The 14,290-nt window shown below is 49.8% G+C and overlaps 1 protein-coding gene across 1 annotated transcript in view; it reads left to right on the top strand.

Annotated features, from left to right (window-relative positions):
* The window catches only part of LOC126278231 (serine/threonine-protein phosphatase 6 regulatory ankyrin repeat subunit A), a 944,107-nt gene that overhangs the window by 199,498 nt on the left and 730,319 nt on the right, over positions 1-14,290 (top strand). The window contains exon 2 of the mRNA XM_049978210.1: positions 1,717-1,818. Within this exon, the coding sequence (XP_049834167.1) occupies positions 1,717-1,818 (102 nt within the window). The remainder of the gene's footprint in view (positions 1-1,716; positions 1,819-14,290) is intronic.

Raw genomic sequence — 14,290 nt, 5'->3', positions numbered from 1 at the left:
AGACGTACACAAAATGTGGACGGTAATTTTAAATCAAAATTGGTTCAATGCAAACCATTTTACATACGTTCTTGTATTAATTCACATTTAAACATCATGAAAATAATATCTATGTTATAAATATGGATATTACAAAATTCTTGATGCGAAGTTGTTTACTAATGCAGTGTATTGATTATACATTAAATGTATTACGAAGAAGGACAAGCATCAACTGTAGAATGGAATGACAGTAAAAATCTGTGCCGGACCGGGACTGGAACCCAGATTTCCCTCTCATCCCAAGCAGTCGCCTTACCATTTGGCTAACCGTGCATGACTCACGGCCCGACTCAAACTCCCCATAGATTAAATGATAATTAATTGAAAACCTCAGCTGCCGACAGGTGCTGTTGACATACCTTGATGGGGACAGCTGAAAACGTGTGTACCGACCGGGACTCGAACGTGGGATCTCCTGCTTACATGGCACACGCTCTATCCATCTCAGCCACCGACGACACAGATGAATAGCGTGGCTGCAGGGACTTATCTGTTGCACACTTCCCGTGGAACGCACATGCCCAACTGCCCGCAATCTACGTACGCAGTGTTCCTAATAGATACTTTGCACACCCACCCATTACTAGCGCCTACCAAGGTGACGATTCCCGTAAGAGGAGAGAATTAATTATCATTTATTCTAGAGAAGCTGGACGGTCATCAATGGTATCTGTTCTTTCGCGAACAGTTACTATCCTCATGTAAACTCCTATATGTCATCTATCACGCTTCTACGACCTGAACTCATAGATCGTAACGACTGTAATCGTCGCAGTGCCTGTTCCTTAGGACATGGCAGGCATGTCCAAAGGGACTTCGTATCGCAATAAGAATAACACTGGCGTTGCAGTATCCCAGTGCACTGAGTTCTTCAGTAAAGCAAGAAAAAGAAGCATTGACAAGTTTCATTACACCACCTGAACATGAGGAGTGTCGCAATGGACAATACACCCGATTCCCGTAAGAGAAGAGAATTAATTACCATTTATTCTAGAGAAGCTGCACGGTCATCAATGGTATCTGTTCTTTCGCGAACAGTTACTATCCTCATATAAACTCCTATATGTCGTCTACGACTCTTCTACGACCTGAACTCATAGATCGTAACGGCTGTAATCGTCGCAGTGCTTGTTCCTTGGGACATGGCAGGCATGTCCAAAGGGACTTCGTATCGCAATAAGAATAACACTGGCGCTGCAGTATCCCAGTGCACTGAGTTCTTCAGTAAAGCAAGAAAAAGAAGCATTGAACAGTTTCATTACACCACCTGAACATGAGGAGTGTCGCAATGGACAATACACCAGATTCGCATTAAGGAAGACAGTAATTGATATACCCGTCCAATAATGCGTTTTCTTTCGTTCCATTAAATAGCTTAAAGCAAATAATGAGAGAGTTCCAATGGAAGAGACACTGTCAATTTAAATCTCCGTCTGTGTCCAATCGTAAGTTCTCCCTTTTGTCCTCGTTTTCTACGACACCGTAAACGGCATTCTCCCTTCTTGCCTTTCCTTCATTTAATCTGGCACCCTTTCCCAGTATAAGTATGTGGTTTCAAAAGTTGTCGTTGAGACTCGGCTTGTAATAAGTCTCAAAAGTGTATGTGTGTGTGGGGGGGGGGGGGGGGGGGGGTCGTATGAACTGTGCTGACAGCCGACTTGCGCCGTGTTGCAGGTGACGGGATGGACGCCGCTGATGTACTCCGTGAAGGAGAACCGCATGTCCTTCCTGGACCGCATGATCGAACTGGGAGCTGACGTGTGCGCCCGCAACGCGGTGAGTACCCAGCCAGCCAGCCAGCCAGCCAGCCAGCCAGCCAGCAAGCAGCAAGCAGCCAGCTCGCTAGCCGCGAGGTGACGTAGCTTTGTGTCCTCGCACGCCGTCACTGCAGACTGTCCGAAACTCAACGCGGAGATTTTCTCGTCCAGCTTCGGGCGTCCGCTGGCAACCAGGAATGTTACGCACACATTTTCGCGATACTCCATGTCGCTACAGAGAAAAAAAATTTCATTACCTCTGTTAGTAACATTTTGGTTCCCTACCCCAACGATGATTTGAAACGGTAATACACACATTCCAATATCAGATTATGATTCATATCGAAAGCAATATGTAAAATTGTATGCATAACTCGATAACATCGGACCAACAGTGTCCAAGCCAACAGTATCACAAGGAATTGATTCCATGTCGATGATTTTTAGCTTTTTTTCAAGGCAGTATCTCCCAAAAAATTGACATGTTTCCGTGAACTAGCATGAATATAAAACGAAATACAAACATAAGTCTTTGAGGACAAATATTCCAAACAGACATTCAAGAATCGACCACAATTTCTTGCTCATAATCGTTTTATTATTACAACCAAAGCTGTTTTGATAGTGAACACTCACTTTTCCTTGATACTTTCTCTGAGACACTGATTAAATAGTATCTTTTATACACGTTTGTGTGCAGTCCGTTTTCTCTCTCGGTAGGCTGTGGCTCCAGCTTCGAAAAAAGACGTTTACGAGGCACTGAAGTTACCAGTTTGAGTAACCCGTTTGTATAATCATCGTTTCAGAAGGCTCACTAGGTTTGCTGCTGCGTGCTGGGCAAAATATAAGTAGTGGACAAAAGTTTCCGTTTGTGGGCGATGCTGCAGCGCATATACAGCGCTGTACGACCCTGATGCGGGTGTATAAGCACCGACGTGTAGGTAAGGAATTAGTGTGGCGTTCGTGTCTCCCCCCAGTGCGTCCGGGGGTCGAGGTATTCGTGCCTGTCGTACGAGCCGACTAAAAGGAGTTCCCCATGTTTCGGCCTTTATGTGATGGTCCCCTGTAGGGTTTGACCTCCGTTCTTCAAAGTTTGCCCGAAGAGCGAGCCAATTGGGGAAGGGCGCCTTACAAGGTGCATTGTGTCCATCGTGTATTGAGATCTTTAGTCCATTTTCTCGTCATCGCATTACTGTCCTGCCCATTGTCCATCTCTTGGACGAGGACACCTTCCTGGGTGCGTTTTCCACCATGCTCTATGCAGTGTCGATTTCTGCGTCGACGATGACCATGAACTTCTCTGCACCAGATACCCAGCACGGTAGCCAGTCCGTTGTGGTGGTGCCGCCATGTAGCCTGTTCACTGTAGCCCCCTGACCACACAGGGATCGCTCTGCTGATGTCTGCACTGTTAACTCCCCACGTATGCCAAGGGGTAGATGCCCATCCCCCTGGGGCGTCGGGACTCCCGGCAATGGCCATCTTGCCAGGCGACTTTGGGGAAGGCTCCTGGTCGGAGTGGCTGACATCAGGGCGGATGACACGCGATGAAGCGTGGTCCTTCATCTCTTGCTGGTGGTGGAACACCAGCAGTCTCTAAGCGATCACAAGATCAATTCGACGCACAGCCGTACGACCCCTAATCATTCGCCTCCCTAGCCACACCATGGGAGGAACGTCAGGCTAACGATGGCAGCGGATCTTATTCGCGCCGGTACCTTGTATGTTCGAGAGATGATGGGGAATCTTTCATGACGATGAAGCCCCATTTGTTTTTTTTGAGCATTTAGAGAACAAGTTCGGGGAGGTGGAGGGCTCCGATATTAAGGACGCCCGCCCACCTCTTGCTGGACTGCCCACTTTTAGCCGCTCTGTGGCAGACTTTTAACTTTCCCAGCACCCTGCCCTCGGCGATGGGCGACAATGCATTCACAGCAGCTTCAGTTTTACGTTTTATCCGTGAGAGTGGGTTTTATACTTCTACGTTGGTTTTAGTGCATGTCCTTTCTACCTCTGTGTCCTCCACCCCCGTGCTTTTAGGGTGGAGGTTTTTGTGTTGCAGAGTGGCTGGCCTCTCCTTTTTTATTCTCGTGGTCGGCCAGCCACTGTAATCTGTTTTCATGTTTTACTCTCTCCTGTTTCTAGCGTCTCTCTGTTGTTTTCTTGTCCTCCTTCGTTCCTTTTAGTGTTCGTTGCCTCCCCTTCGTTCTTGTGGCTTTTCCTTTCGTTCCGTTTTGTGTTAGATGTTTCGTCCGTTTCATTCTCACACTTGTGGCTTTGTTTTATTAGGAAGATGGGATCGATGACCTCGTAGTTTTGTCCCTTCTCCCGCCTTTAAACCTCCAAACACGACCATCGTGCTGTTCTTGTTTTCTTGGCTGCCGAGAGACAGACACCGGTAGACATCACCCCCTGTGGGTTCGGGGGTAAGAATAGGCCTACGGTATTCCTGCCTGTCGTAAGAGGCGACTAAAAGGAGTCTCAAACGTTTTGGCCTTGTGAGATGGTCCCCTAACGGGTTTGACCTCCATCCTTCTAAATTTTCCGAACAGCGAGCCGATTGGGGAAGGGCGCCTTACAAGGAGCGATGTGTCCATCATGCATTACCATCTCTAGCCAGGTTTGTCGTCATCGCTTAGCAGTCCCGCTCACCTACCATCTCTTGGGCGTGGATTTGTTCTTGGGTGCAGTTTATTGCAGTCTGCTATGCTGTGTCGCTTAATGCGCCAATGACGATATTGGACTACATCACCTGAAATCCAGCACGGTAGCCAGTCCGTTGTGGTGGGGCCGCCATGTACCCTGTTGGTTGTAGCCCTCTGACTACACAGGGATTGCTCTGCTGATGCCAGCGCCGTTAACTCCCCACGTATGCCAAGGAGTAGATGCCTATCTCCTTGGGGCATTGGGACTCCCGGCAATGGCCATCCTGCCAGGTGGTCGTTGCTGAGGCTGGGTGGCGCCCGTGGGGAGGGCCCTTGGTCGGAGTAGGTGGCATCAGGGCAGATGACCCACACTGAAGCGTGGTACATCATCTCTTGCTGGCGGCCAGCCGCCAGCAGTCTCTAAGCGTTCCAGGGCTCAATACAACGCAACTACATATGACCCCAAATCGTTCCCCTCCCTGGCTACACCATGGGAGGAACGAAAGACTAAGGATGCCAGCGAACCATACTCGCCCCGCTACCTGGTGTGTACGAGAGCTGATGGTGAATCCTTTACATCCATGAAGCCTCAGTTCTTCGTCGAGCACTTAGAGGACAAGTTCGGGGAGGTGGAGGGCTTGTCCAAAATGCGCTCGGGCTCGGTTTTGATCAAATCGGCGTCCTCCGCCCAGTCCCGCCGGTTACTCGATTGTAACAAGCTGGGGGATGTTCCGGTTACAATCACGCCCCATAAGAGTCTTAATATGGTCCAGGGCATAATATTCCATCGGGACCTTCTATTGCAGTCCGATGACGGGCTTCGCGCCAATTTAGAGCGGCGAGGTGTTCACTTCGTCCGGCGCGTACATCGTGGTCCAAGGGATAAGCAGGTTGCCACCGGTGCCTTCATCTTGGCCTTCGAGGGTGATACTTTACCTGAGAAGGTCAAGGTAATGGTCTATCGTTGTGACGTCAAGCCCTATATCCCTCCCCCGATGCGGTGCTTTAAGTGCTGGAAGTTCGGGCATATGTCTTCCCGCTGTACTTCCAGCCTCACATGTCGAGATTGTGGACGCACATCACATCCCAATACTCCATGTGCTCCGCCTCCCATCTGTGTAAACTGCGGAGAGCACCATTCGCCTTGCTTGCCGGACTGCAGGATCTTCCAGAAAGAGCGCAAAATCATGGAGTATAAGACCCTGGACCGCCTGACATACACTGAGGCCAGGCAGAAGTTCGAACGCCTCCATCCTGTTCGAATGACTGCCTCTTACGCCGCGGCTACTACTGTTATGGCCCCATTAGCTCTCCCTCAGACTGCCACCTCTCAGAGCCGGAATGCTACACCTGCCCCCTTGATGGTGGGGGGCACTTCACTCCCTGCTGCTCCTGCACTACCTGCCTCAGGAGCAGCAACCCCCCAACCATCGGGGACATGAGTCCCCACTTCTAAGCTGGGGAAGCCTCAAACTTCCCCGGCTCGAATAGCACGGAAAGGGTCCCTTGGGTCCCTTCCTTCCCAGGTTTCCACCTCTGGGAAGGGTGACGTCAGCCAATGGAAGAAAAGCAGACCAGCGGCTGATCGCAGGGCTTCCCGCTCCTCCTCCGTCCCGGAGACTGACTCGCTGGAGCCCTCTCAGCCAATGAAACCCAAGGACCAGAGAGACAAGACGAAGAAGAAGACCTCTAAGGCCAAGGACCACGCGGTGGCATCCACCCCACTGCTCCCTACAGGCTCTGCGTCCGAGGATAAGGTGGAGATCCGGGCGTCCGCTGAGGACCTGGATCTCGCCGGACCCTCAGACACCATGGAAACAGATTGTACTGGTCCTCCATCGGTGGCAGCAGGTGACCCAGTGGCGTGATCTGCCTCCTCGGCCCCTTCACGCCTTTTTCGGACATGGACAAAGCGATACTCCAGTGGAACTGCAGCGCTTTTTTCCACCACCTTGCTGAGCTTCGCCAACTCATCAGCAGTCACCCTTTCCTCTGCATTGCCCTACAGGAAACTTGGTTTCCGGCAATGCGGACCCCTGCCCTACGTGGGTATCGGGGTTATTACAAGAACCGGGCAGCTTATGAGAGGGTGTCTGGTGGAGTCTGCGTCTACGTCCTCAACTCTGTCTACAGCGAATGTGTACCTCTTCACACACCTTTAGAGGCTGTCGCTGTAAGGATGTGGACGCCTCAGCCTATTACTGTGTGCAGTTTGTATCTTCCGCCAGATGGTGATGTCTCGCGTCATGTGTTGGCTGCATTGATAGCACAACTGCCTCCTCCTTTTGTGTTACTGGGCGACTTTAACGCCCATAACCCCCTGTGGGGTAGCGCCGCTATTACTGGCCGGGGTAGAGATGTCGAGACTCTTCTCTCACAGCTTGACCTCTGCCCCTTAAACACGGGAGAGCCGACACATTTCAGCGTCGTCCATGGCATATTTTCGGCCATCGACCTTTCTATCTGCAGCCCCGGACTTTCACCATCCATCCACTGGAGTGTCCATGACGACTTATGTGGTAGTGACCATATCCCCATCTTTCTGTCGCTACCACAGCGTCACTCTTCTGAACGCCCCTCCAGATGGGCTCTGAATAAGGCTGATTGGGGCTTGTTCTCCTCTCTCGCCACTATCGCACCTCCTTCCCCTGACACCATTGATGCGGTGGTTCAGTCGGTCACCACCGGCATCGTTTCTGCGGCGGCATCTGCGATTCCCTGTTCATCCGGGTCCCCTCGGCGGAGGACTGTGCCTTGGTGGGCGCCCGAGATCGCAGAGGCGATTAGAGATCGCCGGCGGGCTCTTCAACGCCATAAGCGGCACCCGTCCTTGGAGAACCTCATCTTTTTAAACAGCTCCGTGCCCATGCCCGACGCCTTATTCGCCAACGGAAGCAGGAGTGCTGGGAACGGTATGTTTCCACCATTGGCGTCCGTACCTCTGCATCGCAGGTTTGGGCTAAGATTAGGCGACTCCATGGCTATCGGCCGCCTGTCTCTGTCCCTGGGCTTTCGCTGAATGGAGTGGTGTGTACTGACTCCGACACGATTGCGGACCGCTTAGCAGCGCATTTTGCTCAGTGTTCTGCATCTACGAATTACCCACTGGCCTTCCGCTTCCGGAAAGAGCGGTTGGAAAGTTGGAGGCTTTCCTTTCACACGCGCCACGCGGAGTCGTACAATGCTCCTTTCAGGGACTGGGAATTCCAGAGTGCCCTATCTGCTTGCCCTGATACGGCTCCTGGGCCAGACCGCATCCACAGCCAGATGCTGAAACACCTCTCTGTGAATTGCCAGCGACGCCTCCTAGATGTTTTCAACCGCATCTGGGTTGAGGGTGTGTTCCCGTCTCAGTGGCGAGAAAGCATCGTCCTCCCCGTGTTGAAACCTGGCAAGAACCCGCTGGAGGTTGACAGCTACCGCCCCATAAGCCTCACCAACGTTCTTTGCAAGTTGCTGGAACGTATGGTGAGCCGGAGGTTGAGTTGGCTCCTCGAGTCTCGAGGCCTTCTGGCTCCGTCTCAGGGTGGGTGCCCTAGAGTCTGCCGTCCGTATAGCCGTTGCACGCCGCCAACATCTGGTTGCCGTCTTCTTCGACATGCGGAAGGCGTACGATACGACTTGGCGATATCACATCCTGGCCACACTTCATGGGTGGGGTCTTAGGGGCCCGCTCCCGATTTTTATTCAGAATTTTCTGTCGTCTCGTTCCTTCCGCGTGCAAGTTGCTGCGTCCCATAGTTCCTCCCGGGTCCAGGAGAACGTGGTCCCACAGGGGTCTGTCCTCAGTGTGTCCCTGTTTTTAATTGCGATCAATGGGCTCGCTGAGGCGGTGGGATCGTCCGTCGCAGCTTCGTTGTATGCAGACGACTTCTGCCTCTACTACAGCTCCGCTGGCATTGCAGTTGCTGAGCGCCAGCTGCAGGGCGCTATCCGCAAGGCGCAGTCATGGGCTGTAGCGCACGGCTTCCAGTTTTCGGCCGCTAAGACCTGCGTTATGCATTTCTGCCGGCGTCGCACGGTTCACCCTGAGCCACGCCTTTACCTTGACGGTGAACCTCTTGCTGTGGTAGAGACGCATCGGTTCTTGGGACTGGTATTTGATGCCCGGTTGACTTGGCTGCCTCATATTAGGCAGCTTAAACAAACATGCTGGCGGCATTTAAACGCTCTCCGTTCCCTTAGCCACACCGGATGGGGTGCCGATCGGTCCACCCTTCTCCGGCTGTATCAAGCGCTGATCCAGTCCCGCCTTGATTATGGGTGTGTGGCTTATGGTTCGGCATCGCCATCAGCGTTGCAATTGCTGGATCCCATCCATCACTGCGGGATCCGACTCGCCACAGGAGCATTTCGGACGAGCCCTGTTGGCAGCTTACTTGTGGAGGCTGGTGTTCCTCCATTGCGGATCCCACGCGACCGACTTCTGGCCGCTTATGCTGCCCACGTTTGTAGCTTGCCAGGGCATCCCAACTACCGTCTCCTGTTCCCGCACTCGATCGTCCATCTTCCAGACAGGCGGCCCCGGTCAGGGTGTACGATCGCGGTTCGCATCCGGGCTCTACTGTGTGGGATTGAGTTTTTTCCTCTCCCGCCTGTTTTCCGGGCCAATCTCCGTCTGCCCCCTTGGTGTGTGCGCCGACCATGCATTCGGCTGGATTTGGCACAGGGTCCGAAAGACTTGGTCCCTCCTCCGGCCCTCCGCCGCCGCTTTGTTTCTCTCCTTGCCGAGTTTCCCGGATCTGCCGTGGCCTATACCGACGGTTCGGTGGTCTCTGGTCGCACTGGTTACGCTCTTACTCTAGAGGATCATTGTGAGCAACGGTCGCTGGCACCCGGGAACAGTGTATACACTGCCGAGTTGGTTGCCATCTATCGCGCCCTAGAGTATATCCGCTCCCGCTCAGGTGAGTCCTTTGTCATCTGTAGTGACTCCCTGAGTGGTTTACGAGCTCTTGACCAGTTCTTTCCTCGTTCCCGTCTGGTGATGGCCATCCACGAGTCGCTCCATGCTCCTGCCCGTTGCGGCCGCTCCGTGGTCTTTGTTTGAACCCCAGGTCATGTCGGCATCCCGGGCAATGAGCGGGTTGACACGCTGGCTAAACAGGCAGTGAGTTCACCGGCTCTGGAACTCGGCCTTATGGAGTGTGATCTCCTCTCGCTATTGCGCCTGAAAGTGCTTGGTGCCTGGGGTGACGAGTGGCGCACCCTGCCCACGCCCAACAAACTTCGGGCGGTGAAGGAGACGACCGGTGTGTGGCGCTCCTCCATGCGGGCCTCTCGGAAGGACTCTGTCGCCCTCTGCCGGCTGCGCGTTGGCCACACGTGGCTGACGCACGGCCATTTGTTGCGCCGGGAGGACCCACCGCTATATCGCTGCGGGGCAGCTCTGACGGTGGTCCACATTTTGGTGGACTGCCCGCTTTTAACAGGACTAAGGCAGACGTTTGCGCTGCCTGATACCCTCCCTGCCCTTTTATGTGATGACGTTGCTATGGCGGACCTCGTGTTGAGTTTTATTCGGGCAGGGGGTTTTTATCGTATGATTTGAGCGTTTGTCCTTTTATTTCTTGTATTGACTTGGGCCTTTGGCCTGTGGTTTTAAACTGTGGGTTTTAATGTCATTTGGTGGTTGGCTTTTCCTTATTTTCATGGTCGGCCAACCACCTTCACACTCGGTGTGATTTTAGTTCCGTTTGTCTGGTCTTTGTCTGTCTTTCTTGTATTGTGTCGTCCCTTGTCTCAGTTCTCCGTTTTTAACGACTGACAGTTTTTATTTCGTGTGATTTTATCGTGGAACAAGGGACCGATGACCTTAGCAGTGTAGTCCCTTCAATCCCACACGCAACCAACAAACCGGTAGACATCCTCCAGAGAATGAAGAATGTGTATGGGGCAGCATGTCTGCCGATAAGCACCGTTGTGGACTCGTGCGGCAGGTTGCGCGCTGCTCGTGATTCGACACAACACGATCCCAGTCGCAAATGTCGTACCGCACAAGGTAACCCCACACCACGCGGGAGACACTCGAGCACCAGCCCTGTAGTTCTCGTCTCTCCCCATCTGATACCACGCCTAAGGTTCCTTTAAAAAAGGCTTTGAAACGTCGACGATTGCAATCGGACTAGGATGTCCATCAGGCACTCAAGGGCTTCTTCGCACACCAGCACTCTGTTTTACCAAACTGATATCTTCAACATGGTGCTTTGTTGGAATGACTGCCTCAAAACTCACTGCGATTTTGAACGACTGGTGTACCGATCCTGGATTCCACGGCCTACGAACGGAAACCTTTTGATCCCCCCTTATAAAAGCGGCACAGACGTTTCATGCGCCTTCAAATAGGCAACCCAACATGCTTCACTCGTAACTGTGCGGAAGACGTAATGTTGCCTAGTTTAAGATGGAGTAAATGTTTTCTGGGCCAGTTTTATTTTGTCCAGCCTATAAAGGGTGTCCGAGCAGGAACGGTCAAATCAGGGATATGGCAGAAACGACCATTCGAAGCAAAACAATCTAGTAAACATCAGCTCTAAACTGCATACCTTAAAAGCTGTCAGCAGTTACTCATCTTCGATACTGTCAAACAAATATCTTTTACTGCAAGCTCTTTGTATTCCATATTTTGAGAGGTGGTAGTATGGGCGAAACAAGACAAAATTGTTTAGAAAACGTGGGCACTAAAAGGCATACTTTAACAGCTATGAACACTTGTTCAGTAAAAACGATTTCTTTCACGGTAACGAATATGAAGAAATGCTGATATATATCTTAGAGCCCATGATTACTTTTTTGCTTCGAATAATCGTTCCATCATATCCTTGAATATTGAACATTTCTCTGGGGCAGCCTGTATAAAAGTATCTCTCTTGTATTATCATGTCTCCTGTTCTGGCTATGTCCGATCTCTCTATAGATATTCCAAAAATAAAATGTTTTCACATCAACTTTTTTGTTAGATCCCCACGCCATTAGTAACTGAGAGTGTTTCTCGATAATTAAAGTTTCTGGTTTTAATTCTGACGCTTACACGACCATCAGTTAATACACGGCTGTTGTACCCCACATGAAGAAACTGATGTATACAGTTCTCCTATGTTATTAACAACATATAATTTTAGCTACATTTACTTTACATGCATTTCGATACTCGAATAAGGTGAGGGATATACATTTATACTATGTCACATGTTGCTGAAATCTGATACGTTCATTAATGACTGTGCATGAGATACAGCTTTTCCAACTGCAGTTTCATTTCCTGTATATTACTTACATACTTTACACGTTTTAATTTTGATTAAACTAATAATGAAACAATTTTAGTTCCTCACAACTCAATTCAATAATCATCTAACTTTCCGTATCAACACCGACACCACAAGTGGTTCAAATGGCTCTGAGCACTATGGGACTCAACATCTTAGGTCATAAGTCCCCTAGAACTTAGAACTACTTAAACCTAACTAACCAAAGGACATCGCACACACCCATGCCCGAAGCAGGATTCGAACCCTCGACCGTAGCAGCCCCGCGGTTCCGGACTGCAGCGCCAGAACCGCACGGCCACCGTGGCCGGCGACACCACAAGTGACGGAACAAAAGTATAGATACTTAAAATATCAGAACGCCCCTAACAGTTAGTCAGCGGATGTTCGTTATCTAAAAGGTATTGTTGCTACGAAATTATTTTTGATTTCAGACTGCGCCATGCTACAAAACGGTGAACCAATGTTCAGTCCCTCACGAGGTTATGTATGGAGACGACATTCTCTAGCACCGGAACTTGTTTGGGCCGAGTGGTGCTCGTTGATTTGTAGATATTTGGTTCCTTTTATGTTTCAAATTTGAATCACCAGTACTAGAACATCCTGCAATAAATATATTCGTCTTTTAACGGACACGACCATGAATTAGGCTATGCTGAAGAGGTTGGAAGTGAAAGAATTCCCGCAAAATAGGTGGAAGCAAACAACTAAAATCTCCATAATGATCGAAAAGGGTAGAGGCACGATCAAGTGGAGAAGACTGGGTACGGAGAGCACATCTGACCTCTACCTGTCAGCTGCGGGCACTTCTGGCAGCAGCAGTGGAACTACCGTCAGAAATGTCCTTCATGGCTTTCCCAGAGGCCAACATCGTGCCATTCTCCTCTTCCTTGGCCTATCTACTACCGCAGTGCGACCCGCTCCTGTCACCCGTTGGAGTTTCAGAAAGCGGATTGGGATACATTCTCAAACGCATTAGACGAGTCAGCATAAGAGACGCCTGCACTATCGAACTCGTACTGAGTGTTTCTGAGGGTTATCACACCTGCTGCCAAACACAGCGTACGAAGAGGTTGCCGTAAAGACCACATACCTGGCTGGATCACGGGAGATCAACTAGTTATTTAATAGTGAAATGTCTCTGTGAAGTCGTTTCATAAAACACTTGTCGAATTCTGTACAACTTACTCACTTTACTACCTGATTATAGCTCAATTCATGAACTCTTGCAGAAAGACTGAGCACTTAGATAAGGCCTATTGAATATTATATGAGTGTTTTATTGTGGGGTTTCGGTTTTGTTTTGTGGGAAACGCTGAATTGGTCATCGTCTGCTGTGAGCAGACGACGTTGCCTCTCGTTCGAAGGAGAGCACAGGGTGACCAACTTAGGCTTCCTACACCTGAACAGAGAGGTTTACCCATCTTAGTCGAAGGCTGTTTTTGTGTGTGAGGTTGGTGACGGAGGGCTATCCTCTGGTAACTTCCGCTGCACGGGGAGCCAGGTAATCTCGAAAGAGAAAGGGACTCTCTTTGGTGAACGCTTGGTGAGTTCGGATCATAGCTCTTAAAGGGAGTTTCAGGTGATAGGATGAGATAGGACTTCGTTATGTTCAACTGCTGAAATACTAAAGAACTTCAGCTTGACTGAAGCGTGTGGAGCGAGTTATTTCTCCGAAAGTGCCATAATTATGTTGCTTTAAATAGGCGATTTTTGGGTGTTCGAGTTAAAAGTGTGGAAGTCACTTTGTTCATTTTGAACAACAGTGAAGTAGAATTTCAAACGATAAATCCGATTAGGAAAAGCTGGTTAGGATCACTTCAACCGTATTGTGCCAGAGCCGGTATGATTTTTAATGTTTTTGTATCTTATATTTTGTGGATGTTGCTTTTATCTTTGTGTGTCGATTTTGTACCACGTGTTTGGTAATCAGTGACCCTTCTGGTCCACCACGGCACCGCAATAGGCTTTAATTTAACAGTTTGCTTGTTTAATGAGCTATAATTTCGGCAAGAATATCTGTTCTTTCGTGCGCGTTCTACAAAGCAGCACAACAGTTTGATTTGGAATGCACCACGTGCTGTAGTTCGGCCGCTTGCAAGCAGCAGACACAGTATGTTGAATTATTATCGCACAACCTCGTGCATTGGTTAAACCTCTGTCCAGAATAGTGCATGCGTACAATCGTAATGCGAATCTCATTGACATATTTTTATGGCATGACTGCAAAGGAGATGATAGTATCATTGTCTCCAACCCCCGCGTTCTGTTTTTTTTTTTCCTTGCTGTAGTTAAATTGTGCTCTGTTACATTCTCACGTAATCAGCTACGTGTAGTTACAATGTGCAACCAAATACTTAGATACAATAAATAATCTACGTGAAAGATAAATTCTGTGGTGTTGATCTGACCCACTTACTCAGACTTCCAATCCTGCTTCATGCACGACATGGAGTGATATTTATCTGGCTACTTAAAGAAATTTGAATACCTGTAATTAAATTATTAAAGTAATTAAGCTAGTAATTTTCCAGCTCCGTTTTTTTTCTAAATGGTTAGGAAGGGCTTGGGCTGGTGG

Source organism: Schistocerca gregaria, chromosome 6 (assembly GCF_023897955.1).
Source record: "Schistocerca gregaria isolate iqSchGreg1 chromosome 6, iqSchGreg1.2, whole genome shotgun sequence".
NCBI lineage: Eukaryota > Metazoa > Arthropoda > Insecta > Orthoptera > Acrididae > Schistocerca > Schistocerca gregaria.
This window is presented reverse-complemented; position numbering and strand designations above follow the sequence as displayed.